The 25,242-nt window shown below is 42.7% G+C and overlaps 1 protein-coding gene across 3 annotated transcripts; it reads left to right on the top strand.

Annotated features, from left to right (window-relative positions):
• Positions 1–1,641: 1,641 nt before the first annotated feature.
• mtss1la (MTSS I-BAR domain containing 2a) lies at positions 1,642–25,046 on the top strand. 3 transcript variants are annotated; one of them, XM_085411704.1, is made up of 15 exons: positions 1,643–2,260; positions 5,869–5,930; positions 6,035–6,108; positions 16,049–16,133; positions 16,322–16,413; positions 16,506–16,580; positions 18,518–18,675; positions 18,809–18,916; positions 19,339–19,436; positions 21,349–21,481; positions 22,140–22,214; positions 22,440–22,595; positions 22,930–23,106; positions 23,242–23,407; positions 23,689–25,046. In XM_085411704.1, exons 1-15 carry the CDS (start codon positions 2,192–2,194, stop codon positions 24,489–24,491), a joined length of 2,331 nt encoding a protein of 776 aa, XP_085267830.1. In that variant the 5' UTR covers positions 1,643–2,191; the 3' UTR covers positions 24,492–25,046. The 3 variants fall into 3 exon arrangements, with proteins under 3 accessions (XP_085267831.1, XP_085267832.1, XP_085267830.1); XM_085411705.1 differs by lacking the exon at positions 22,440–22,595 and having other exon boundaries at positions 1,642–2,260; XM_085411706.1 differs by lacking the exons at positions 22,140–22,214; positions 22,440–22,595 and having other exon boundaries at positions 1,642–2,260.
• The last annotated feature ends 196 nt before the right edge of the window (positions 25,047–25,242 follow it).

The raw sequence follows: 25,242 nt of genomic DNA, 5'->3' as shown, positions 1-25,242 counted from the left end.
GCTTAGCTTAATACAAAGTATAAGCTTGCTTATTTAAACCTGCAAGAAAATCCTGCCTAGTGTACAAAATCAGTAGTACCTTAGAGCATCTGATCCACTCAGCCCATCAGCAAATCAATGCATTTTGGCATTTAGACATGATGATCAGCTGAAGTTCAGACTGAGCATGAGAATGGAGAGGAAAGGTGATGTGATGGGTCATAGTTGTTGGTGCAAGACAGGCTGATCCGAGTACATCAGAAAATGATGTTCTACTTGGATTTTTCCAAATAACCATCTCTGGGGGTTACAGAGAATCGTCCCAAAAGAGAAAATATGTAGTGAGCTGCAGTTATCTGGGTTAAAATGCCTTGCTGATGTCAGAGGTCAAAGGAGAATGGCCAGGCTGCTTCCAGCTAGGAAGGAAACAGTAACTCAACAAAGGTATGCAGAAAGCATCTTTAATTGCACAACCTTGAAGCAGATGGGCTACAGCAGCATTCGACCACACCTTACCATCCGTGTCAGCTAAGAACAATGAAGTGAAATGTTTTCTGATCAAAAGAGAATTTGCTGTACACAACATGAAATCATGGACCTTCTCAATCTTTTTCTAAATCTTACTAAAAACCCATTTATGGCTAATGTTCTTCTCTTGTTTTATGTCTTTTATTTATTTCATTTGTATTGTATGTTTATTCTGTGCCTCATTATGCATCATATGCACCGTATTTATTTTGTCTTTTATTTATTCTTCTGTGCAACACTTTAGTCCATTATTGTTGTTTTAAAGTACTTTACAAATAAAGCTGGTATGGTATGGTGTCCATTCTACTTTGTATCAGTAGACAGGATCGGTTCAGCCTGGTGGTCATGTAATAGTGTAATGCTGTAATATTCTCTTGGCACAGTCTTGGCCCTTTAGTAACCTACCTGCGCATTGCTGCTGATCCTGCCCATCCCTTTATAACCACAGTGTACAAATCTTCTGATGGCTTCTTCCAACAGGATAGCATGCCACGTCACAAAGATGAGATCAAACTGGTTTCTGGAATATGACAGTGAGTTCACTGTGCTGAAATGGCATCCACAGTCACCAGATCTCAAACCAATAAAGCACCTTTGGGATGTGCTGGAACAAGAGCTTTGCGTCGTGGACGGGCAACTGTCATATCTTTGCAACTTTTTTGAGCTAAAGTCTATATTTTGTTTTTATTACAGTTCAGTCTAAAACGTGTTTTCACACCTTTCCTCTAGTTTTAGTCAACTATAATAGCATTGAGTTGCTCTGGTAAGCAAAAGTTGATGTGTTCCAACCAGCAGTCTTCTCATGGACCCGCAAAGAAAACATGTAAAGTCAAAACTGTGGCTTGAATTAGCATTTGTTATGTTGATTCTAAATGCTAATGCTTAATGAGGCGATAATGGCCCACATGTTACTGTTTCCTGAAACGGCTACGAGTGGCTCAACGATCATGAACAGACACGTGTGTGAATACACATTTAAATCCGAGGAAATCCTACTTTGCGTGTTTGGCAATTGTTCGCTGAGAAGGTAGGGCTTCACTTTTGTTTGCGTGGGGGGTGGAAGGAGGAATGGGTGTTCCTTCTTGTCCCCTCCTCCTATCAAGACAGAAAAAACGCACTTGACCAGCCCCCTTTCCATTCCCATGGATCTTATTACGGGAGCCTTCAGCTCCAAGACATCTGCTCCGCTATTAACAACGGAGCGCGTCCCCGCGTCTGTTGCGACTCATCCGGTCGTACCCCCTCCTCCTGCTCGTCCTCCACCTCCTCTTGCCCTCTTCCCCAGAGTAGTGCTCTCTCCGTTGATTGTGTTTAAACGGTGATCATGAGAAGCCACCGTGCATGTGCCCTCCACGTTGCATAGCTGTAGTCCAACCTGGCAGAAGAGAGCGCCCCTGCTCCATCCCTCCTGTGCCACCGAAAGGCGAGTACCGGCGGCAGAGCGAGCAGGAGTACCCGGTGACACCGAGCAGCACATTTCTTTTTGTCTGTGCGCTCCGCTGCTGGCTGTGGGCTGTGCGTCCTCGCATCCTCCTCGCTGCAGGCTACGTTGTTGTAGGGCAGCACCTCGAAGGACGGATGAAGAAAACAAAGGTCTACACGTCCGATGTTTGAAGCAGCAACAGTGGAATATTTTGTCTGATACTTGTCTTTCCGCGAGCTTTTTTTGTTTGTTTTTGACACCATGGAGTCGGTGGAAAAGGAGTGTGGAGCGCTGGGTGGATTATTCCAGGCCATTGTGAACGACATGAAGGTATCACACATAATTTAAAGTAGATAGGGAATTATGTGACCTTTGTGATTGCACAGTGGCTGATCAGATGCATTTTTTTTTTACTGCCTTTGTTTCTTTCACCGGGTCCTCCCCCACTTGAAACACCGCTGTAGGACAAACTGGGAGATGAAGCGTGTTTCCCTTTGTGTTGTCGTTATAATGTACTGCAGGTCAAACAGTGCTCACACTTTAGCAAGTGTGCCAGAGTACTTGCATGGAAACATTTGCAGAACAACATTTGTCTTTTAACACAAAACCACTATTTGCGGGTGTGTGGTCCACGGGTTAGATCATAATCAAAGTTTAAAAAAATATTCCAGCTCTCATTCCTCTTTTTGTGTGTTACAGTAAAACTATCAGGACTAAAGAAGAAGTTATACTACACAGTTAATAAAAGTCATACTACACATATGATGGGTGCCATTTAACCCTAAACAACTGTTCCTTCTCTATCCCAGCCTCAAGTGATTTCTGAATTAAGTGTCAGCTGTAAGAGGATGCTCTGGAAGAAAATGAGAGCTCCATAACCTCAGCTTCTGAACAGAAATAGACTTGAAATGCTATCATTGTGCTTCCTGTTATTTGGACTGAAATATCTACATTTTTTCAACTTGGTATTAAATGCACATTTAATCTTTTAACAATTGAACTGTGTGACCTTGCGCTGTATTTGTACGAAGCCAGTGCTGTCTGTCTTTTAGTTAAAAACAATTTCTTAAGCCAGAATCACACGTATGTTATTGTGTGTGTATTGATTACATGTCAGCGTGTGTATTTGTGTATGTTGGGGGAGGGGTCAAGTGAAGGAAGTTGAACCAGGGTGGTCTGCTGTTCATGACAACAGATGGAAAGTGTGAACGCATTCATTGGGCCTGGAGGCAGCACCCAGTCTTCTCATTGTCCGGGAAACCCATGATGCAGCAAAGTGGTTACAACAGCGAATAAGTCAAGCGTCAAGCACTTCTTTCAGTCCAGCAGATTTCTTATTGATTACTAGCGCGCAGGATCATGGCGCCTTAGGACAGACTATTTATGGACCTCTCATTAGTCAGGTTCCAGTGAAATCAGCTCTATTGGCAGTGCTGGTTTGGTTTCATAAATTTCCTTTTTGTGTTGCAATCATGCCGGGGCCAGAGAGCGACAGGGGCTCACAGAAAGAGGCAGTCTGTGTATTGATAAGCAGCACAGATGAATGAGGCTGAATCCCTTAGTCAGCACAGTATCAATGTCCACTGTCCGAGACAGACATCTGACCTCATTCCTGCCGGCTGGTTGTGCCATGCAAGCCAATCGAACCAGCGATCCAATGGCACTGCTTTCCTAATTCTGAATATTGTTAGAATGTAGCTGCGTGACATAGATGTAGCACTTCCACAGCCTCCTGTGTGCTATATTGTACTGCATAGAGAAAATGTGTGGATAATAGCTGCACCTGTTGGTTATGTAACTGTCTGATGAGGCAACAGGAAAAGAAATGAAAGAGTGGGAGGTGTTAGAACAGTAGGTACAGGATGAAATGAGAAAAGAATGTTCTGCAAGATTTGATCCGGAGTCAAGAATTACATCAGGAATTAGATTTGATCTGATGAGAGTGATAGGGAAAGTGATTTCAAGCCTCTTTGTGTGAAAAAGTAACCAAATGTCCTTGAGCAACACTTCCTACCAGGTCCAAGGATAATGCTTTAACCTGAATGACGAGCTGTGGGAGGAAGAGACTTTCTCTGCTTGCTTCTCTCTTTTATCCATCCTTTTCATCCCTGGATGTTGTTGGGTGTAAATGAACTTTAAAGAAAAAAAAAGTGTGCCCCCCTCCCAGCTGCACTGCACATAGCCCTCTTTACCCAATTCTTTGCCCTCTACCCTCAGCTGTCTTGGCAGCACATCCCTCCAGCCCCTCAGAGCCACAGCGCCCACAGGCTAATTAGACACCTGTTGAAGTCAAGTGGGAACAGCCAAGCCGGGAGGTTCATGAAAAACAATTTTTTTAAAAAGAGGGAATGGCTCCTAAATCACTTTCCAAGGCAAAGACTTTATCTAAGGTAACCTGGGAGTTAAATCATGTCATTGCCAGAATGGAGGTTATAAGTGATGCAGCACAAGACTCTTTTGTGATTGCATGCTAGCTATATATAATCAAGATGTGTAACCCCTTTTAGCTCCTCTCCATCAAAGAGTCACATAGAGGTTGTGCCGTTCCTCTTCTTACTCCAGGGCTCAAGGTCCCACTCTAATGGTCGGCTCTTATAGCTCACGGCAGCATGTGACGATCCTGGGCTAAATCTAATCCAGGTTTTTCAAAAGAAAGTCTTACTACCTGGCTTGCGTGCATAAATAGTAATGATATTAGGCCTTGTACACAGCACGTGCCTGCACACCAGACATGCAAATATCTATATACAAATCGAAAAGTATGTAGTTCTTTTGTCACCTGGGACAAATTATCTACCTCTTTGCAAAAGAGATTTATCACTGTAGGTGGCCAATGTTTACCCGTTGTTTCAAACAAGTTTGAAACAAGTTAAATATTCAAATACACTGAGACACAGAGCTGCAAGTTCAAGTTTTTGTTTTATCATGAAACAAGGGAATCGATAATAATAAAGACGAAGCATAAAAAAAATGTTGTATGCCAATTTTAACCCTGGAGAACCCATGGGGTAAAATTTGACCCCATGGTTTCCCTAGAAAACCAATGGGGTCGGCTCTGACCCCATTGGTTTTCTAGGGTTATACATCACTGTGATTTCACAATCTGCCCTAGTATTATACACTGTAAATATAATCCACTGCAAGTGTGCACAACAAAAATCACACTGGCCTTTTTAAAGACAAGTCAGAGCATGGACTTATACAACACCCTTTTTCTAATCCTAGGGTAAGAAGCCAGCCTCTCCATAGCTTTCTTCTTCTTCTTTTTTTCCGTTTTTCTTTTTACTTTACTAATTATTATTAGCAATATGTGTATATATATGTATGTATATATATATATGTGCAGTGCAGCCTAGGCGGAGTAGTCGAACACAGATTCACTGAGCGCTCAACACAGACAGCATCGTCAGAAGGAAAATTGATAAAATAAATTACAAATGTTGTATTGTTCGATACATATGCGTACCGAACCGAAAGCACTGTATCGAACGGTTCAATATCGATACGAATATCGTTGCACCCCTAATATATATATATATGAATGAACTGATATACATACACCAAAGGGGATAATGGAATAAGAAAAAAGATAAGGGAAAAAAAGAAAAACAGCTTTGAACAAGTCGAGAGTGATCTGCTAATCAGTGTAAAATAATTACTAGTTTGTAAAAATAAAACCGGGTCTGTCAGGCGTTATGTGATTGACTGATTTTTCCCAGAATAAAACAAATGTTTTTTGGGGGTAGGATATATACATTTATTTTCCTTATTTGGATTTCAACCTGGTATTTTCCACCAAAATTAATGAGAAAATGCATTTTGTGTGACTAAATCTAACACTGAAATTTTTGTGCCTGCTGTTTTTGTTGAAGCACGCGGACCTGAATGTCCTTGGTGAGATATTTATTTGGTTTAACACTTTTCCTTTCTCTTATCAGAGCTCTTACCCTGTGTGGGAAGACTTCAGTGCCAAGGCCACAAAGCTACACTCTCAACTCAGGTGAGAAGCAGTTCCTGTGAACAGTAAACCTCAGTGAGGAAAATTCTTGTGCAGTGTTTACAGACTCTGTGCAGTGAGAGTGCAATGAACCAATGTACTTACAGGACCACAATTCTGGCAGCAGTGGCCTTTTTAGATGCCTTTCAGAAGGTGGCGGACATGGCGACCAATTCTAGAGGTAAGGGAAATTTAGCCTCACATGGTGTGGAGTCGAGCCTCTGTATGAACTGGTGGAAAAATAGTGTCATGATAATGATCAGCTTTGTTGAACAAATACGTTTGTTGTTTTAGTAGGGAGTTGTTAAAAAGTAGAAGCTAAGAGTGTTGGTAGACAAGCAGTTAGTATGTTTTTCCCTTTCTAAGTCGTAAAGGTCACATAAAGAAAATAAACAGACTTTTCACATCCTTAAGTAAGTGTATTGTCTCTCACGGCACCATTCTGTTCACTAAGATGACGCGAGTGGGGCCAGCTGTGAGCGAGGTCGGGTGGTGGAGGCTCAGAGAAATGAAAATCTAAGCTTATTGTTTCTTTGGTCTTAATGAGGTCTGCTGATCTGCTTTGTCACTGCGCTAGTGGCAGCAGACTGGCTGGCTGGAGAGGCCGCTGATTAACACAGATTTCTTCGGAGTTGATCGTCGAGAGCAGTATGTAGGTCAGAAAAACCCTGCAAACCCCGACGAGGCTCTCGACACACTCAATCACATAGACGCAGAAACATACACGCACACACACATAAGCACACACTGATGCACTGTATTCAAAGAGTGACAGCTGGTAGCTGGTCACCTGACCTTACAGGCCACATCCCAAGATGTTTTTCAAACTATTTGCACTGGCACCGCCCCTTATTGACCACTTACTTCTGGGAAAAATAACAGAGCAGCCTCAGTGTTCACTTATTATTGCCAGTTTTACTTCCTTGCACAGCAACAGTTTATCGCTATTACAATACTAAAGGCTACTTTAAATGATTCCTGGTGTGAGTGCACATGAGCTCTGTAAGATGATGCAAGGTAGACTGGGGTCAGCCTGCTGGCTTCGAGCAGCTGGCAGCCTGCTAAAATAATGGGGGGTAGGCCATGGTAGGAATAAAGGGCAAGACTTCAAAGGAAAATTGCTGTAAAAAGGGAAAATAGCAAAATGATTGATATTCCGGAGAGAGATGAGAAGAGAGAGAAGGGCAACGAGAGTTTGCAGATAGCTGTATAAAATCTGTAAGTGTGTCACTCATACGCCCACTTCTGCTTTTCTCCCAGGCACATTAAGTTTAGGATTAGTGCCATCCTTCTCAGGACACAGACTGCATGGGTGATGAGAGACTAGCAATTAAAGGGGAATCAGTGTACTTAGACAGAAACATATGAGATAATTTTTTTCTTACTAAAATCTAAAGTCTTATATTAGTATTATTCTGCTTTTATCATTTTCATCGGTGCTCAGTGTTGATTGATTGACGGGATTATTCTTCCATTTGACAAATTATCATGACCTATAAAACACTGCTATTTTCCCTTACATGCTGTCGTCAATATAATAAAGGGAGTAACAACAATGGTCACTGTTTCTTTACTTTTCAATAATCTTTTGATTCTTTTCCATAATGAAATATCTGTGACAGATCTGTGGGCATTTAACCAAGTGGTTCAGCGCTACATGGCTAAACCTGCAATTCCCATCAGGCCTGTAGCTAATACAGTTACTTACTAAGTGATAGCCAGTAACACATTTTGCACATAGTGGACATAATTATCAAACGTGCTGTAGCAGCAATGCTTTTTTGTCATTGCAAGCATGTTCTGTGGTAGTGTTAGCATTTAGCTCGAAGCTCTGCTGTGGGACAACTGGTTTTACAAATAGCAGTCATTGCTTAAAAAAAAGAAAACTAAAACATCTTGTGCAGCTTTTATGTGCTCTTAGCAAGCATGCCATCTCACTTCTGTCTCTCCTGTGTGAGCTGTGTTAGTCTTTGCGTGCTCCAAACCAAACCCAGTAATTAATTAGGTAGGAGTAATGTCGATATTTACTGGCGCTAGCTCTCAGTGCACAGGGGTAACCTTTAAACCTATTTAGGCAACTTTGCCTCTCTAGCAGCTGCAATGTCAATTTATTTAAGCTATCCTGGCATCCAGATGTTCTCTGTTTTCCACATGGTTGTACTCTTGCTAACTCAAACTTATTTAGGACCATAAAGATAAAAAGAATTCAGAGGTTAGATGGTCAGTATATAGTAAGCCTTTATTTCTGTTTCTCTCTCTTCTTTTTCTGTCTGTATCCTTCACGTGTGTGTGTGTGTGTGTGTGCCTGCCTGCAGTGATGATGTTTGTCTCGGCGTCTGCACAGCCTTATAGGGCTGATTTGCGCTATAGGGGGCAGGCCCTTGGCTATGAACTGCTGGCCCCAATCGCTGTCACTCTGAGCTACGCTTGTGTTTGGGGACGAGCTGCAGCTGCTGGCACAGCTGGAGGTTTCATCGCGTTCCTCTTTTACCTCCTTTAATCTAACTTTGACACACTCACCCATTCGCCCCTCTTACTTCCACACTCTCTCTTCAGACTGTAAACACTTCCCTGCCAAGAAAAGCAGCATTTCTCCTCACTGACAGCTTCCTGATAGTCCCAGAGAGAGAGGACAGTGACTGAAACGAATTTTATGAATTCTTAACTGTTCTTCTGCACTTTTCTCAAAGGGTATCTTTTTAATCATAATTGTATTATGACTTTGCTCAACTAACCTTACTCAGCTCTCTGTTTGAATCGGTGTCTGCCACACTACTTCGGTGTGTGTCCATGTTCAGACTTCTTGCTTGCGTTGTCCATTTTTAGAGTTTATGGTAGCTGTCATGGTATTAGCATCTGTTTTCTATGAAGCAGCTGGAGGAGTTGGCCTCCAGGCGTTCTGGCACTGTGTCTAACAGCACTGTTTCTCTAAGCTGTGCTGATGGATCTATGTCTGAAGGCACGTCTGTCTCAGTGAACTCATAGCTTGCATCTGAGTTCAATAAAGGTCTGCAAGCCACAAAGTCTATATTAGGTGGTATATGTGGAGAATTTGGGTTTTTTAAGGATATACGTTTCAACACCAAGCTTTTGTGCAACTTAACCTAAGGCCGTGTAGCTCTTTGGATTCTTTTATTGTTGGATTGGCCAGTCTAATGGATTTTGGTGTGCCGTCTGGACCTTTTTTGTCGTTCATATTAAAATGTTATGTGAGGACATTTAAAAGGATCAGACTCGAGTTAAGAAAATTGGAGACTGTGTGACTTATTTAGTTGTTGCTTGGATGTATGATGTGTTCTTTAAACAAAAGTTGTTTTTTTTCCAGTTTTTGAACGTAGTTGAGTTTGATAGACATCAAAGAGACATGGGTAATGGTCCATGAAAGTATGACACAGTCTCCATGTTTTGCAGAAAGTGAGTTGGCTGTAGTTGGGGGTTAGTTGACCTGGGTGGGGGTTGTGATTGGAGTGGGATTTCCACAGCTCTGGGTATCCAGGCTAGGCAGAGGCGTTTAGCTAATCCTCTTAGCCCCACTCTATAACACACAGACACAGACTGCCTTCTCTTCTCTTCCTGATCAGCCACCCCCAGCTTTAAAAATTTACACTGTGGGATCACCGGCCAGACAACCATACACTGCATGTTTTTATTAAGCACGGATGAACATTTCTTCTTCTACGTGTGATTATCAAAGCTAGCGCCGTCCATACTCCATTACATGTACACCCATGGAAACAATGTTTCTGTCGGTCACTGCAAGTCCTCTCTGTTTGGCTCTGTGTCTTTTCTTTCTTACTCACTCAGTCCATACTCTGTGGAGGTATGCTAGTAGATCAGTGTGTCAGCGAAGCACTAATCTGCTTGGCCGCTGTACTTCTCTGGGTTGGCAGATGGGACGGATATCCCTACCCGCCATCTGGACAGCCTGGCGTGGACGAGATGTGGCCGTGGCCTAGCGCAGAGCGAGATCAGGGGATTAATGTATTCCGTGCTATCCCAGCAGTGCAGCTATTTTTGCAGACATGTCAAATAATAAGTGTACCCATCAGACCAAAGCTGACATGCATCAACATTTGCATCCCATGTACAAGCCTGAGACAAGCCTGTTCTGCATTCTGTGTACCAGAACCAAGAGTTTAGAATCTGCAGCTCACAGTTAATTAGCTTATAGATTTCAAGTGATTTAGATCGGACCTACATGTTCAGTCATTCACATAGATAAATACAGTAGCTGGTAAATTACAAACTGTTGTGCCATTCTGCTAATTGTATGCAAGGCTCTTTGGTTATTTCACGACCTTCAACCACAAGGTCACGCTAAGTATCGACAAGAGCCTCTCATTTCCCCCTCAGCTTCCTACCTTGTTCGTCGGACAATTTCCAGCAGAGTTCTTCATGAGTCACTACGGAGTTTATGGGCTTAAACTCAATGCGGTCATCCTGCAGATGAATGTTTTCCAGCTATTGTAATAACTACATCCACAGAGTAAAGGGTGAAGCGGGTGCAGCAATAATGTGAGAAACAGATGAAAAGGGGAAATAAAAACAAGAGAGAAAACAAATCTTTGGGTTCAGCGTAGCTTTAATTCTGAGGTCGAATACCAAACTAAGAAGACAAACACGAGGGGAACACTCTGTTCGGCTACATCCTGAACACGAACTCCGCTTTGGAAGGGAGCTGGAGAGGAGTGGGGAAATGCACGAGAGAGGCTGCTGGAGGAATGCGAGAGAGGAGATTAAAAGGAATACAATTTCAAAGAAATGAAAATGTAGGATGACAGATCAGATCACATGTTTGCTATTATTGGTCCGTTAAACACATCGGTCAAGATTGAAGTGGCCCAAAAATTACTGGGTGATGTGTTGTGAACACGTTTACACCAGATCAAGACGTTCACAAGGCTAACATAATGAACCCCAATGATTTGGATGGATATCTAATTACTGTTCCGCTAAACTGTTATTCTATTCAAGCTTTTATATTTGACACGTAGGTTCTGATGATCAGCGCAGGGCAGAGTGGCTAATATAATAAACTGCTGCTCAAGATAACTTCAGGCTCAGAGACTCAGATGGAGGTAGCAGCAGCAGAAGGACCAGCAGTATTGTCTGCATTGTTTGCAGGACTGTTTGCAAATGAGCAGAGTAGCATTTACATAGGTGGGGCAAGGCCGGACAGACTCGGGTGAGCTAAGATAAAGAAAATTGCTGAGCCTGTAAAACAGGAGCGCTTGAGTCGTCTGATTGAATCGGTGCAGATTTGTTGCTTAGTAAATTTGTCAAACTTTGGCTATCATTGCTTATTTGTTCTTGCATAAAGGGACATCACATCTATCTTCTTCAGCTTTAAACATCCCTGTCTGGCATGAGACAAAGACAGCCATTTGTGGATTGCTTCCCTTTGCTGTACTTTTTCTTGTTTTCTCTCCCTGTGGCCTTTTTTCCATCTCTAATGAAAAGCGCATCTGGACAAGGGGTGGTGATTATTTTTAGAAACATTTATGCCCCTGAACAGGAAGCTCCTCCAGCAGAGGAATATAACTTCCTCCTCCTCCTCTTTAAAGTCTTGTTCTAATGCACACCAGAACATGTTTACGCCACATCAGGAAACACTGGGGTCTGTCTGAGAGGTGAAACTTGCTGTGCGTGCTGTCTGGACAGGCAACAATGGGATGAGTGTGCGCTCGACTGTGTGTGAGAGACTAAAACAATTGATCCCGGGGCTGTTTCCTCTGCCTTTTAGTTGTATTGTACTAATAAAAAGCATTCCACGTATAAGGAAGTGACACAAAGGCTTGGAATGACGTTTTGATTTTTGCTACAGACAGAACACACTGTGTTAATCCTAAAGCATTTGGATCTGTACCCTGGATTTGCTGTTATGTTTTTTCCCTCTTCTAACTGTGAATACAGTGGACAAATACCATCTTTATTATTGAATAAACTCACAGATACTGCATGTCCAATATTTAAGCAACATAAATTACACAGATCTGTAGCTTTTGTTGCTGCAGGCGTACAGTACGCTACTCTCGTTTCATAATCCATACAGATACAGCTGTTTTATCTGCCACTCTTACCTCCTTCACAACTCACAGCTCCCTCACCAGCATATGCAATAGATGCTGCTTTATTTATAATACAGACAGCTCCTACTGTGCTGCACCAAAAGAGCTCAAGCTGTGCTTTGAAGCAATCTCTTGACGATGTGAATGTTTGATGTTTAATCAGGTTATGATTTCAGAAATCTCAGTTTCATGTTTGCTCAACTACCAGCTAAAGAAGACAAGTGAAGCTGTCAAAATCAAAGCAGGTCCTCCTCATTTTCTTCTTCAAAGATATATATAAAGTGTTCTAGTGAAGATGACTACACAAATTACAGAAATATTTTGACAGTAATGCAAACATTACATTTTTTTATTTCTCGGCTTATTGTGGACGATGTCGTCCTGTCAGGGCCTGTTGCACCTGCCACACTATAGCACTTCCGTTGCCTTCTGACAGGCCAAACCCGCCCAGCACCTCCGCCGTGTGTGCCCTCTTTCAACCTCCTCCCGTCTCACCCCACACTGCCTTTCATCCATCAGTGGCCTTCTCTGTGTCCCTGCCAGTTCACACTCTGCCTCACTTAAAAGGGGTGAGGGAGGGTAAACGCAGGAGGCTTAACTGTCTCTGAGAGGCACAGCCAGCACAGTGGCCAAGGTGCCAATGCAAAGAATAACAGTTGTCTCACGGATGATGGAATTTCCTTGCCTTGGCAGAGGCTGTTTGAGGGTCTAGAAAAAATTCCACACAAACGTGTTTTATTGACACAAAAGGCAGAAATCAAGATGGAGAAGAAGTGAGCTGCATTCAGCTTGAAAGCCGGCGTCAACGTATCCAGCCTTAATTCCAGCAGAAGGACATTCAGGCTCGCTTGTCTGAGCACTAATGAAATCTGAGCTGAGCGTTAGGGTTTAGATGGTGAATAAGAGAGATATTTAAGTTTAGCTCCCATGTTGAAGACATCATGGAGTTAGGCCTGTGGCAGTTTAGCCTCTGGCTCCCGACTCCTGGCAGGAGAACTCTCTATAAAGAAGGCCTATTAAAATGCTCCTCCTTCCCCAAGGATTCAGGGGAGTTAATCAGAACCAGAGCTCTGGATGGAACCACTCAGTAAACGCTTAGACTACTCTGGTCTGGCCTCAGATACCAGAGCTTAAAGCCACCAATGGGGGCATGACCTTCCCACCAACAGCCCCATGTTTTTTTCAACATACGTAGCAGATCTCGAGGCAGTTTGTATTTATGCTCAGCCTGTATATTAAACCAGGCGCCGTGAGCTTCAGATGCACACACGGCAGCGCTTCTGTAATGAACCACAGATTTGTCCACTGTTCAGTTACTCCCAGTTGTTTGCTCCAAGCTGTAAGATATATGGTTCTGTTGCATAACAGTTTTCCCCCGTAGTGGTCTGTGTTTTGCTTCATTCATGAACGTGTGGCTGTCTGCTATGAGGTCGGCCCAGATCCTAAAGCCACAGGGGTCTGCTCAATAATCACTTTTCCAGTTCTTGCACACATCAGCTAGCATGTTTCTAGAACGTCAAGTATTGATATATCTATATCAAAGAATCATGATATGACTTAAAAATTAAAACAGTGGTTTAGTTTGGTAATCATCATTTTTGTGCTGGTTGACTTTTTAGTTTTTTTTTTAAATGAGTGAGGTGGCTGTTAGATTTCTTAACAGGAAAGGTTGAATGAATCAGACTGAAAGAGAAAGTTCTTGCTTTGTTTTACTCTGTGCTGCCACATTATATCATGAAATGACCAAACATCATTCTTTGCCCACATAAACATGAAGCAATGCTTTTAAGTTCAAACTGAAATAAATAAAATAAAAGTTTTATACATTCAAATAATCATCAAGGAAAATATGTGTGATATAAACAATATGCAAATCAAGTATTGTAACATGTAATCAAATTATTTCAGCATTTTTGTTGAAATATTATTTTCAGGGTGGATGAATCAGTTTTACTGAAGCTCATTTTTTTTCTCGCTACATAAACTGTTATGGACCACATGTTGAAAATGCTGAATCTGGACTAGTGAAGTTTAAATGTCACAAATCTCAAAATGAACAGGGGAAGAAAAAGGATGAAACAACACATAGAGGTCTTTGGCTGTGGAGGAAAATAGAAAGAAGGACAGAAGTCTAAGTGTTGCATAATAATTGTCTTTCGAGTCAGGCTTAAGCTTGTATATATTTGTCACATGCCTGTGAGCCTTTGTAGGGGGGCTACGGGAGTGAATCACCGTGTCACTATCCATCCGGTCAAGGCCAGAGGCCAGCATGGCTCTTGGACATGGTCAGGAAGCCCTGAACCTCCCCAGGATGTAGCTGTCAGCTGATCCCCTTTTGGGAAGGGAAGAAGGAGGGGAGGAGACAGGAGGGAAGAGGTGGGGAGCAGGAGGGAAATTGGCAGGTGTGAATGGGACAGGAGTGGGGGGCTGAAAGTTCACTCCAGCTGATAGTGACATTGGGACGGTCTGTTTTAGAGATACCAGGACCCACATTACTCTCTTGTGCCTCATTCATCTATCGCCCAGTCTTCTTCCATCTGGGAAGTCAGATGCCGCTGTGGGTGCTTTCTGTAATGGCTTTAGCAGGAGAAAGGCAAAATCAGTGCGTGTGTGTATCACGTGCATGTCTGAGTTTCTCATTGGTTATCATGAACTGGTGTAAACAGAGTTTCTTACCTGACTGAATCCTCTACATAGGTTGGACTCCCCACTTTCTGCTTATATCTAGAGCAAAGCGTATAGATTCCACATGTCTTTTCTAAATCACTTCCTGCTGATGTTGAATACCTCTGTGTGTTACAGCTGGATGACCTTTCACCTCTCCTCTCACTCAGAGGAGCAATGCATACAGGGCCCAGATCTGTTGCTGAGTTTCTTTGAACTAGTACAGCAGTTAGTGAAGTTGACAGCCAAATGCTGGACTCAGCTGGTCTTTGTCTGACAGTTTGACATGTTATCAGCAGGAGACAGTAACCTAGTTTCTTTATGTGATATCTGGAAAAGAGCACAGATCTCACTGGACGACAATCTGGAGCATTTCTTACACAGAGTCTCATTTTAGGCCAGTTATATTAGTCGTGCGTTTCATTTTCTCTTTCCTTCAGGCTTTGTAGTGAAGGTTAGAGCTGGTTTCTCCCTAACGCTGCCTGCCCTGCATGAATGGTGTTTAGGAAACAGAGAGAACAGGAAAGGCAGAGCAGACAGGGAAGAATAGAGGGATATCCCCTTACATGGTTCCCTCCTTTTTCCTCCAGGATGAAAGGGGTGAGAACTTCGGAAAGGGTGTGGGGGTTGGTAAAATACACCACCTGTCCATACGTTCACACAAACAAACCTCCGCACATACGCTCCAGCAATCATTCACAAACACACATACATGCCTCAGCTCTGAGGTCTGTCTGCTATAAGAGGTGTCTTCTCTCTTTCCTTGTGTGCGTCTGTGTCTGCGCATGTGTGTGTTTGTGGTGAGAGACCCTGAGATTAGCCTTATGTGGCCCAGATTACAACAGGATCAGTGCTGCCATATATTACACTGGCCTATGAACCATCAGTGACACAGTGGACCATCCTGAGCTTTGGGGGCTTAAAACCTCATTTAATCACACTTCAGCAGAGAGGAAAAGTACAGTAACAAATTCACACAAGCCGTTATTTACTCAGTGTGGGGAGATTACCACGCGGCGACGTTAAAGTGTCAACAGGAAAAATACGTGTTTTTGTCAGGAGGGAAGAAGATAGCACAGGGTTTTATTTTACGGTCACTCTGGAACGTTTGCTTTCCCCAAACAAATGTGACATTTGCACGCCCTGCCTTTACGGTCAACATATGTCCATCTAGTGGCTGCAACTAAAAATGCCTCTCCAGCTGAAAGAGGGAGGAATAAAAGCTGATGAGTCCATTTGACAAGAGAGTCTCAGGCCTTTCAAAGCACTCCATATCTGTATAGCCCTCTTATAGAAAATCATTTTTTCTGGGTCTTCTAGGTCTAAATTTCTATTGCCGAGCTCCGATATCGTAGATGACATTTCTATTTTTCATATTGTGTTTACAAGGTGCTACCAGGGACATTGGCTCAGCTCTGACAAGGATGTGTATGCGACACCGTAGCATTGAGGCAAAATTACGCCACTTCACCAAGTAAGTGTCACTTTTGTTTTTATTTGCTCCATTGCAATTTTCTCTCTTCGCCTGTCCTGAGGGGATTATTATGTTCTCCATCCATGGTGACCTTTCTCTTATTTTGTTACTCTTTGCTATGCTGTGGAAATAAACCTATTTGTTATACCCTTCATTCTCTTGAATATTGTCTCTTCTTGTTGCTGCAGTGCTCTTATGGAAGGCCTGGTTACGCCGCTCCAGGACAGGATAGAGGAATGGAAGAAGACGGCTAACCAGCTGGACAAAGACCATGCCAAAGGTGAATAACTACAGCAATATAAAAGATATTAATTGCACAATGTGTATTGTATGGAAATTTATACTTCCTTTGTCTTCACATGCTTGCCAAAGAATACAAGAGATCTCGTCAGGAAATCAAAAGAAAGTCACTTGATACCATAAAACTCCAGAAAAAAGCAAGAAAAGGTTAGTAACTCTCTCGTGATATATTAATTAGTATTATACGGATTTTAATTAATGAAGTCTGCGACTGGTCGCTGCACTAGCAGTAAAATAGCACCATCTAGAGGGTAGATTGTGAAAGGATAAGTCTCTCAAGTCAAAATGCTTGGCACAATTTCAGAGGCTCCTTTCCAACTTTGGATAGTTTACCCTATAAATCAAAGAAATTAACTTCTTTCCTGGCTGTGCTTGCGTTATCCCCCGCTGCTGGCTGTAATTAAACTCCTATTTTCATACAGTATTTTAATGTAGCAGTGGTACAGGCTAGTCATAAACATGCATTATGCCCTGATTTAAAACAGCTAACGCTGCCTGTTCTTCTTTCTTTCCTCTCCTCCCTCCCTCTAACTGAAACCCTCCTCAATGTTTTTGTCTGCCGTTTATCCCTGGCTGTAGAGCTTCTAGGTATGTTTGCTGCTACAAATAAGAACTTCACATATTAGTTTCAAGGCTTAAACCCATCTTTACGTAAACCTGCCAGTCAAAGAAAACACCATCTGTCTTAACATTTGTGGTTAAAAGATGGAGTAGTTCCCATTTATTATTTACAAATCAATTTAACACCAGCGTCTGCTACTAAGGTGAAAAACGGAGAGGAGACACGAATATTTCTTAAGCAGGGAATAAAATAGCGCAAAAACAAAACAAATCCAGATATTTTCCAGATATGGAGTGTAAGGTAATGCATAACTCTGTAATACTTGACAAAAAAGCTAAACAGTGCAACAGTGATGACTTCAGCCTGTCTCTACGGTCCATCTGCAGGCTCTTGCCCAGACAGTTACATTGATTCCACAGTCTGATGTTGAAAAATGATTAAATACTAAAATTACTTACATGGGAAACAAACAAGCACAGCAGACACATGTTGTGCAAGTAGGTCTGAAAGTAGGTCAGATATTTAGCAGGTCAGATAGAGACTGAATTCAGTCAAGCTGCACCTTTTAAAAAATATGTCATACGTGGCATTGCGGTAAAAGTTGCTATCGCTTCCTGATTTGAGAATTTTCCTAAATCGCTCCCTATGTGGGGTTTGATGCTGCAAGTATTGTCCTGCATCTTTGTGAATACAGCTTCTGTTGCAAGGATCTATAAATCACGTCCTTTTGGGACTCAGTTAATTAGTGCCTTATTAAATACAGGTGCGCTGAAAGCGTAGCTCATTAAGCTGAACGTATTAAAGATATGGACAGCTGTAAGAATAATCTACAGCGCTCTGCTTGTTAATGTTTTTCATCAAGGCGATTGCCAGCATAGAGTGATACTAATTTAGATCTGCTCACGCCCTTTTAGTTCATTATATTTTGTAAGTAGAACAGTATTTTCTATGTGCTAAAACTCAGCACACTGTAGAGTGTTCAAAATGACTGGCAGTGTATGTGTACATCATGCAATCACAGCAAATCGTGTGTCATCCTAATACTCGTTTTCATCTTCATCTCATCCTTCTTTCGTTGCTTAGACTTCCTGTATCTATCATAAAGTATCACTGTGGCATGCAGTATTGAATGACCTTCCATACAGTAGTGTTTTTCCAATCTCATCCATTTCAGGGTCTGCAAATCATCTCCAGCTGCACTGATTGATGACATGTTTCAGTGTCCTCTCATTCCTGTGGTCATTATCCATTCTGGTGTAATGTTTTTAAGTGTGTTGACCTTTAGTACACAGCAGCTTATCATTATTTGTTTTAATCATCTCTCATCTTTTCCTCTCTTCCTCCCCCTCGTGCACTGCGGACACTTCCTGTCACTTTTGTAACCTCCCGTCCAAATCTTAATCTGTTTTCATTCCTTCTCCTCTCCTTCTTTATTTACTCAACTCCCCTCACCTTTGTCCTCCCTGGCTCTGTCCTTCCTGCCTTTTTGTGTCTTTGCACCCTTTGCCTTCGCCTTGCGCAGGCCGCGGTAATCTGCGCCCCCAGCTGGACAGCGCCATGCAGGATGTCAGCGATTTGTACCTGCTGATGGAGGAGACGGAGAAGCAGGCAGTGCGCAGAGCTCTCCTGGAGGAGAGGGGACGCTACTGTTCATTCATCAACTTGCTTCAGCCTGTGGTGGTAAGGGACATTAAGCCTTTTTAGTATGGAAGCTTGTGCGTGTAAAGAACACCGACATACACTGTGAAATATCTTTGCTGCGTCCTGTTGATGTGGTAGCTGTTTAATTTGATCAATACTGTTTTCCCTGCAGAATATAGAGATTGCCATGCTGGGAGAAATAACACATTTACAAGCCATTGTTGATGACCTCACTTTGCTGACTGAAGACCCGCACAAGCTGCCACCAGCTAGTGAGCAGGTAACAGGAGTGTAATACTACAAATTCTTCCAGTGCCGCTGACATGCTTATTTCCTCACAGTGGTGGCAAAGTTATTTGAAGCAGAATTTAATTTGCCGTGTGTGGTTTCAGTACAAAGGTTAAAAATGTCTGTGTTTCTTATTATGAGCGGAGAGATTTTGATATTTTTTGTAATCCGACGGCTAAAATAAGCAACTTGTTGTTTCATAGCTCCATCCACCTGCTATAAATACCCAATAGAGTAACAAATAGTTATCAGTTCACACCTGGAAAGGGCACTTGAGCTGCAATTAACTCAATTTTAATTAACCTTTACTTCTCGGCAGCTTGTGTATTTATCTTGTTGGTTCTCGTCTTTTTTTCCCATATTTGAAAAGAGACTTGTCTATGTCTAAATCCCCATTTGGTTGTGTTCCTGCAGGTGATCCGGGACCTAAAAGGTTCTGATTATAGCTGGTCCTACCAGACCCCTCCTTCTTCCCCCAGTAGCACAGGTTCCAGGAAGAGCAGTATGTGCAGGTATATTATTCAAACACTCACCACTTGTTGCACGTTGCAGTCTTTTGTATGAAAGAGCCACATCCAGACATCCAGAATTAGATAAAAGGTGTCCTCTGTTTTGAGTTACAAATCATGCTGTTTTCCATTTAAGTGGTTAGAAAATTGTAGGATGACGTTGACGTCTCCTCTTTTAAAATGAACAACCCAGATTCTATGAATATGAAATAAATCTCCAAGCCATAATTTTCAAATCATGCTTGCAAGTACATGCTTTACATTCTTGTTTTAGATGAGCTCAGGAAAACATTTTTCTTCAAGTGTCAAACTCAAAGAGCCTGTGTATGAAACCTGCATAATACCGTACTGTGAAGGTCAAACATCCAGGATTATTTGGAAGAGGCCCAGTATTATATAAGGTTTTGGTTGTACATTAGGTTGTAATATATTTTATAAACTTTAAAAAAATCATTTCAGCCGGCTTAATAGCATATTAATAAAGACTACAATAAATCCATGAATGTACCTGTGACATGTCTTCTTCACTACACAGCCTGATTAGCAGTGACAGTCGACATGCAGCGCTATCTCGCAAGCTCCTCAGCTCTTGCTCCTGGCATATATTTGTAGTTCTCAAGCTTCTTACAGCGAGATTAGGTCTAAAGCTGTCAAATATCACCAGCTGACAGCCGTGAGCCTACACAAGAGCCAAAATCCACATATTCATCTGACTTAAGGTGATAGCGCAAAAGTTTCTCTACAAATGTGGCATTCTAGGTCAAACACATTTTAATGTTGAGAGGAAGGAATATCATACCTTCTCACTTTTATTTAGTGCTACAGCTCCGAGCAGAACCTCCCTGACACTTGTTCCAATTAACGCCATGTCCTATTCTTAGTATGCTACAGGTATTCCTGGCTGGCTAATTTTAAAACAGATGCTTGCACCACCAGCATGTAAGCTTTTTCTGAAACAGTCTTTCAGTTCAGTCTGACTTCTATACATTGACTCTTTTCCCCGTGATTTTATTATTTTAGCACTAACCCTTGAAGCTCTTTTCTCCACTGAGCGGTTTCTGTCATATTTCAGGCCTGAGTATAGAGAGGAATGACTGGGTGTGCATCAGAAGTTAGTGAGGATGGTCTCTGCCTATGCAGCTACCCTTGAGAAAAAAACAGGTCCTTACTGATACATACTGAGGTGTCGAAAGTCATCATTAAGGGGACTGGGGAAGTAATGAGATGCTACTTTTATAGGGTAATAACTTAAGCACCACACATTGCCACACATTCAAATGAAAGATTATGATGAAGAGACAAAGGTTTTAATAGGAAACAATAAAAACAAGCTTGCTTATTAAAAACTCAAAGGAGAGAAAAATGACTGCTTAAGACTAGGCTTTACTTTTAAATGATTTATTGTGTTTAATTTGCCATATTTATTTTGGCAATCCTCCTTAAGCTTCATCCAAGAGAATGAAGATTAACGAGAAATGTTAATGTCGGATGGATTCCAGAGTGAGAGGGGAAGAAGGAGGTGTGGGAGGGGAGTATGGGAGGGGAGGTGAGAAGTGCGAGTTGCACATTTCAAAATGCGTGGGTGACAAAGAGAAGCGGCGCAGAGTGAAAATGACAGAGCAGCAGACAGAAAGCACAAAGACTGCTGTTAATGCTCAGAAAGGAAGAAGAATCAAAGAAATGATAACTTTTTAATGCTCTTTGATGGACCAGAATTAGAAGAATGGAATCATTTAGATTTCTCACACAACACAGCCTTCATGATCACAGCTTTTGTGATTAATTTTTCACAAGCCTTTTATTCTTTTTACTATTTTCTGTGTAATTTACAAAACCATAAATGTGATAATATTAATCCTGATTAGAATGCATACTAAATGCTGAATTTTACACCGATGCGATTTCCTGTCAACAGTCTCCTCCAGATGCCCTCCTCAGGAGCCCATCGGCTGAGCAGCGTCTCCTCCCATGACTCGGGCTTTGTCTCCCAAGACGCCAACACCCATTCAAAGCCTCCATCACCCATGCCCTCTGATATCACAAGCCAGGTAGCAGTCTCAGCTATGATATTTTTTTTTCCTTTTATCAGGAGGGAAAATGTTTTGGGTTTTTTTGTTGCAGCAAAATCAGGAATAAAGCAGACTTGTTATCTCCAGAGATTTCTCTGGCAGTAAAACATCAGGACAGGAGGACACGGCAACAACACCACTTTCTTGTCAATGCAGATCTACAATAATTCTCTCTTTTTAACCACAATCACACTCCGTCTGCTGTATCTGAATTGAAAACCATAGAGTTTTTCCATGTTTTTGTATTTCACACATGAAGCCACCATAAGAGTTTGAGCTCTTTTTTTTTTTGCAATAGATCTCTATCAGTTGCAAATGTTGAATTTTTATCCCACTGGACTGATAAAGTTGTTCAGACTCTCACAGTCTGAACAGATTGCAGTGTAGAGAACACACTCAGCAACACACCAACTGATGCAACGTTCTTTTTCTGAATAAATGATCTTACAGGCTACTTTATTTTCAATCTAGGCTATAGAATATAGATCCCCTCAGAGAGAAAAAAATCCCTCCTTCTAAAGCTCATCAACACTCTTCTCCAGCTCTCACCATCTTCCTATGCATCTCTCACATCTAACTTTTTCTCCCCATTTCCTCTCCATCTCCACTGTTCTTTACTCCATCTTTCCTTTCCCAGAAATCAACAAGCTCAGCCTCCTCTGAGGCTTCAGAAACCTGCCAGTCTGTCAGCGAGTGCAACTCTCCTACAGCGGTTAGTACTGCATGCATCTCTTACCAGCGTACTTGCTTTGCTGTACGCGCACACGCGCACTAGCAGATGTATGCACTTGCACGCTGATGTGCTGTGCATTTCAATCATTTTTATCTATAGCTTAAAGAGGCCCGTGAGCCTTTAACGACAGCCGCTGTAAGGTATAACGTGGACTACTCGCCGATGTTGAGCACTCTTACTCAGACCTGTCTGTCCATTCCGCAGTTTGGCTCATGCTCATCCTTCGGCACCTTCCGCCCTGCTTTCTCACACACTGGCACCATCAGGCCTCTATCTGTTATACTTCCTGCGTCCCCCACATTTAACCACTCCCCTGGATCCAACACTCCCTCACCCACATCAAAGGTTCCTAGCTGGAAGGTTTGTTTTCATTTGCAAATTTTGCTTTGGGTTCTCTTTTGAGACTTTGTTGCTTCTTTGCTTCTTGTGTTTTGTTGCCTTCACAGATTTCGCATTCCGTAGAATAACCTCACAATCATTGTTTTGCTGTTGCTCATCAAGCTCAGTTTTCCAATGTTTCCACAAAAAAGATGTGCTAAACTGCACGCCCTGCTGTGCTCTATTCATATCTACCATGCATCTAACCAGTTTATAAGCCAAATCAACAGCTTCCGTGTTTTACTGCACAACTTCCAGTGAAACACTGGAGATGCACTGTTGCAAGACGGTCTCATTATTCAGTCTGCTGTTGCAGGACTGGGCCAAATCGAGTTCCTGCGAACCGTCGTTGGCCAGCACCCCACAGCGTAGGAGGGAGTCTGTGGATAAGATGAGAGAACTGGAGGCTCCGCCCAGTCCACAGGGGTATTCTGGAATGCAAGCTGATGAGCCACACAGGGTGAGAAGTGGCCCAGGAACCATTGCAGCCAAGGTAAAAAGGAGTGAAAAAATAAATGCCAGTATATCAATTTGTATGCTGTAGGGATTGCAGTGTGATGAAAATGTAAATGTGTCCTAATCTTTATGTATTTCCTGCCTGTCTGTATCTCTGTATATGTGTGTTAAGCTTGGTGAGCCCCTCTCTCCAGCAGCCAGTACTCTAGCCATGGTTCTAACCAGGGGCTTGAGCATGGAGCAGCAAAAGAGCAGCAGAGACTCTCTGCAGTACTCCAGTGGCTATAGCACCCAGACCAACACCCCCTCCTGCTCCGAGGACACCATACCCAGTCAAGGTAACAGTCATCCCTGAAGAGCCACACACTCCTGCCTGATTAAACACACATGATATCCACATACAGCACACTATTCATGAATTTAACTGTTGTGTTTCAATCATTGCACGTGTGTGATTTGAATAGTGCTGTACGTGTTGCCTTAAACTCCAGTTTGATTACTGTGAATTGCTATGTAATGAAGCACCTGCTAATTAACCCTCCAAAACAACTGCTCTATGAACTATTGAATATTCAGTGTGGGGGAAAAATGGATTCTCATGACTTGCTGTGATTTCTAGGTTCTGATTATGAGTGCTACTCTCTTAATGGAGATGCTGACAGTGAAGGGCAGGTGGACTTTGACAAATCCTCCACCATCCCTCGTCATAGTAACATCGCGCAGAGCTACCGCCGCATGATCCAAACTAAGAGACCTGCAAGTACAGCGGGTCTGCCTGCAGGTAAGACTGTTCAGGGAACTCCAAATGGCGCTGGGGGAAGCGGCGCTGGAGCTATTGCTTCAGGGACAGCCACTATACGCCGGACGCCATCCTCCAAGACTGGCGTGAGACGCACGCCGTCTACATCTGGCCCCATTCCCATCCGGCCTCCCATCGTGCCAGTTAAAACCCCAACAGTGCCAAACTCCCCGGGTTACACTAGCCCGTCTCATCACTCTGCAGGCAGTGAGGAGTTTCTGTATGGTGATGACCTATCAGCTAGTGACAATATGAGGGCTCCTCCAAAGCGGATGAGCCTCCCTGACACATCTTGGGGCTGTGGAGGAGGGGCGGACAGGACTGTTTACGAACAGCAGGCCCTCGGCATGGCTGCTCAAAGTGTTGAGGAGGACCCTATGCTCGCTGCCAACCGCCACAGCCTGGTGGAGAAGATAGGAGAGCTGGCAGCCAGCGCCCACGCCCTCGGTGAGGGTCAGTTCCCCTTCCCTAGCTCACTGTCAGGGGATCCCGCTCAGTTTGCGCCTCAGGGGGCGTCCTCTGTCAGTCAGGAGGACATAGATATGCTGGTATCTATACGCCGGGGGGTGAAGCTCCGCAAGACAGTAACAGACGACAGGTCTGGTCCTAGGATCCTTCGGTAGCGAGGGAGGACACATTGAAGCTCTGTATTGAAATACACCGGCGCTCATGTAATACGTGAAATAAGGCACAAGTAATAAAGAGGATATAATGTGGTAAATGAAGGCCAGACAGAGTAATGAGAGATCATGGACAATGTCAAGTCATTTAACGTTATGTATGAAGTGCATACATGCAAAGTAATCCATATTTTTTAGTTTTTATTTTTGTTTTGGTGGCTGTGCTTTCTTCTCCCTGTGTGACAACCAGTCCCTTTCAAACCCAGTCATCGAATGCTCTGTGTCTCGGTTCTTGGTTTATGTTTATTATTATATTGTACATTTCTTAATTAACACATCCCTAGCCCGTGGAGAATGACGGGTGCAGTGCTCTGTGAGCCTGTCTGTATGTCGTGTCATTGTCATTGTTACTGTACTGTGCCCTGTTGCTGTTCTGTTTGACGAGCTGAGCAGCAGCTGTGTAAGTCATGTAAAAATAGAAGCATTATGGCAGTTTTTTTTATTGCTGTATTGTACTGTCAATATATTCTGCAATTAAACTGGCTTTTTACTGTTAAACGACTTGATTGTTTTGTGCCAGAAAAAATATTTTAATATTGTAAAGGACTGCAATTAATCAAAGAACTTAAATTAGCTGCTGTGCACATGCAGCTCGTGTGTAAGTGGTGTCAGCTATTTCCCCAAGCCTTTTGAAGTTTGTTGCTTCATTGCTTTCTCCACTTTTTAACGGGTTTCATTTTATTACAAGTATATC

The sequence above is a fragment of the Rhamphochromis longiceps genome, linkage group LG7, assembly GCF_057381845.1.
Source record: "Rhamphochromis longiceps isolate RC_006_pf linkage group LG7, R_longiceps_female_GT1.1, whole genome shotgun sequence".
NCBI lineage: Eukaryota > Metazoa > Chordata > Actinopteri > Cichliformes > Cichlidae > Rhamphochromis > Rhamphochromis longiceps.
Note: the sequence above shows the minus strand (reverse complement) of the source record. Positions and strands in the feature narration are given on the sequence as shown.

Excerpts from the sequence above, each read along its gene's own strand:
- mtss1la (XM_085411704.1), top strand. The coding sequence starts at position 2,192 with ATGGAGTCGGTGGAAAAGGAGTGTGGAGCGCTGGGTGGATTATTCCAG. Across the intron at positions 16,134-16,321 it reads AAATTACGCCACTTCACCAA|TGCTCTTATGGAAGGCCTGG; the intron begins GTAAGTGTCACT and ends TTGTTGCTGCAG. Across the intron at positions 23,107-23,241 it reads CAGGAACCATTGCAGCCAAG|CTTGGTGAGCCCCTCTCTCC; the intron begins GTAAAAAGGAGT and ends ATGTGTGTTAAG.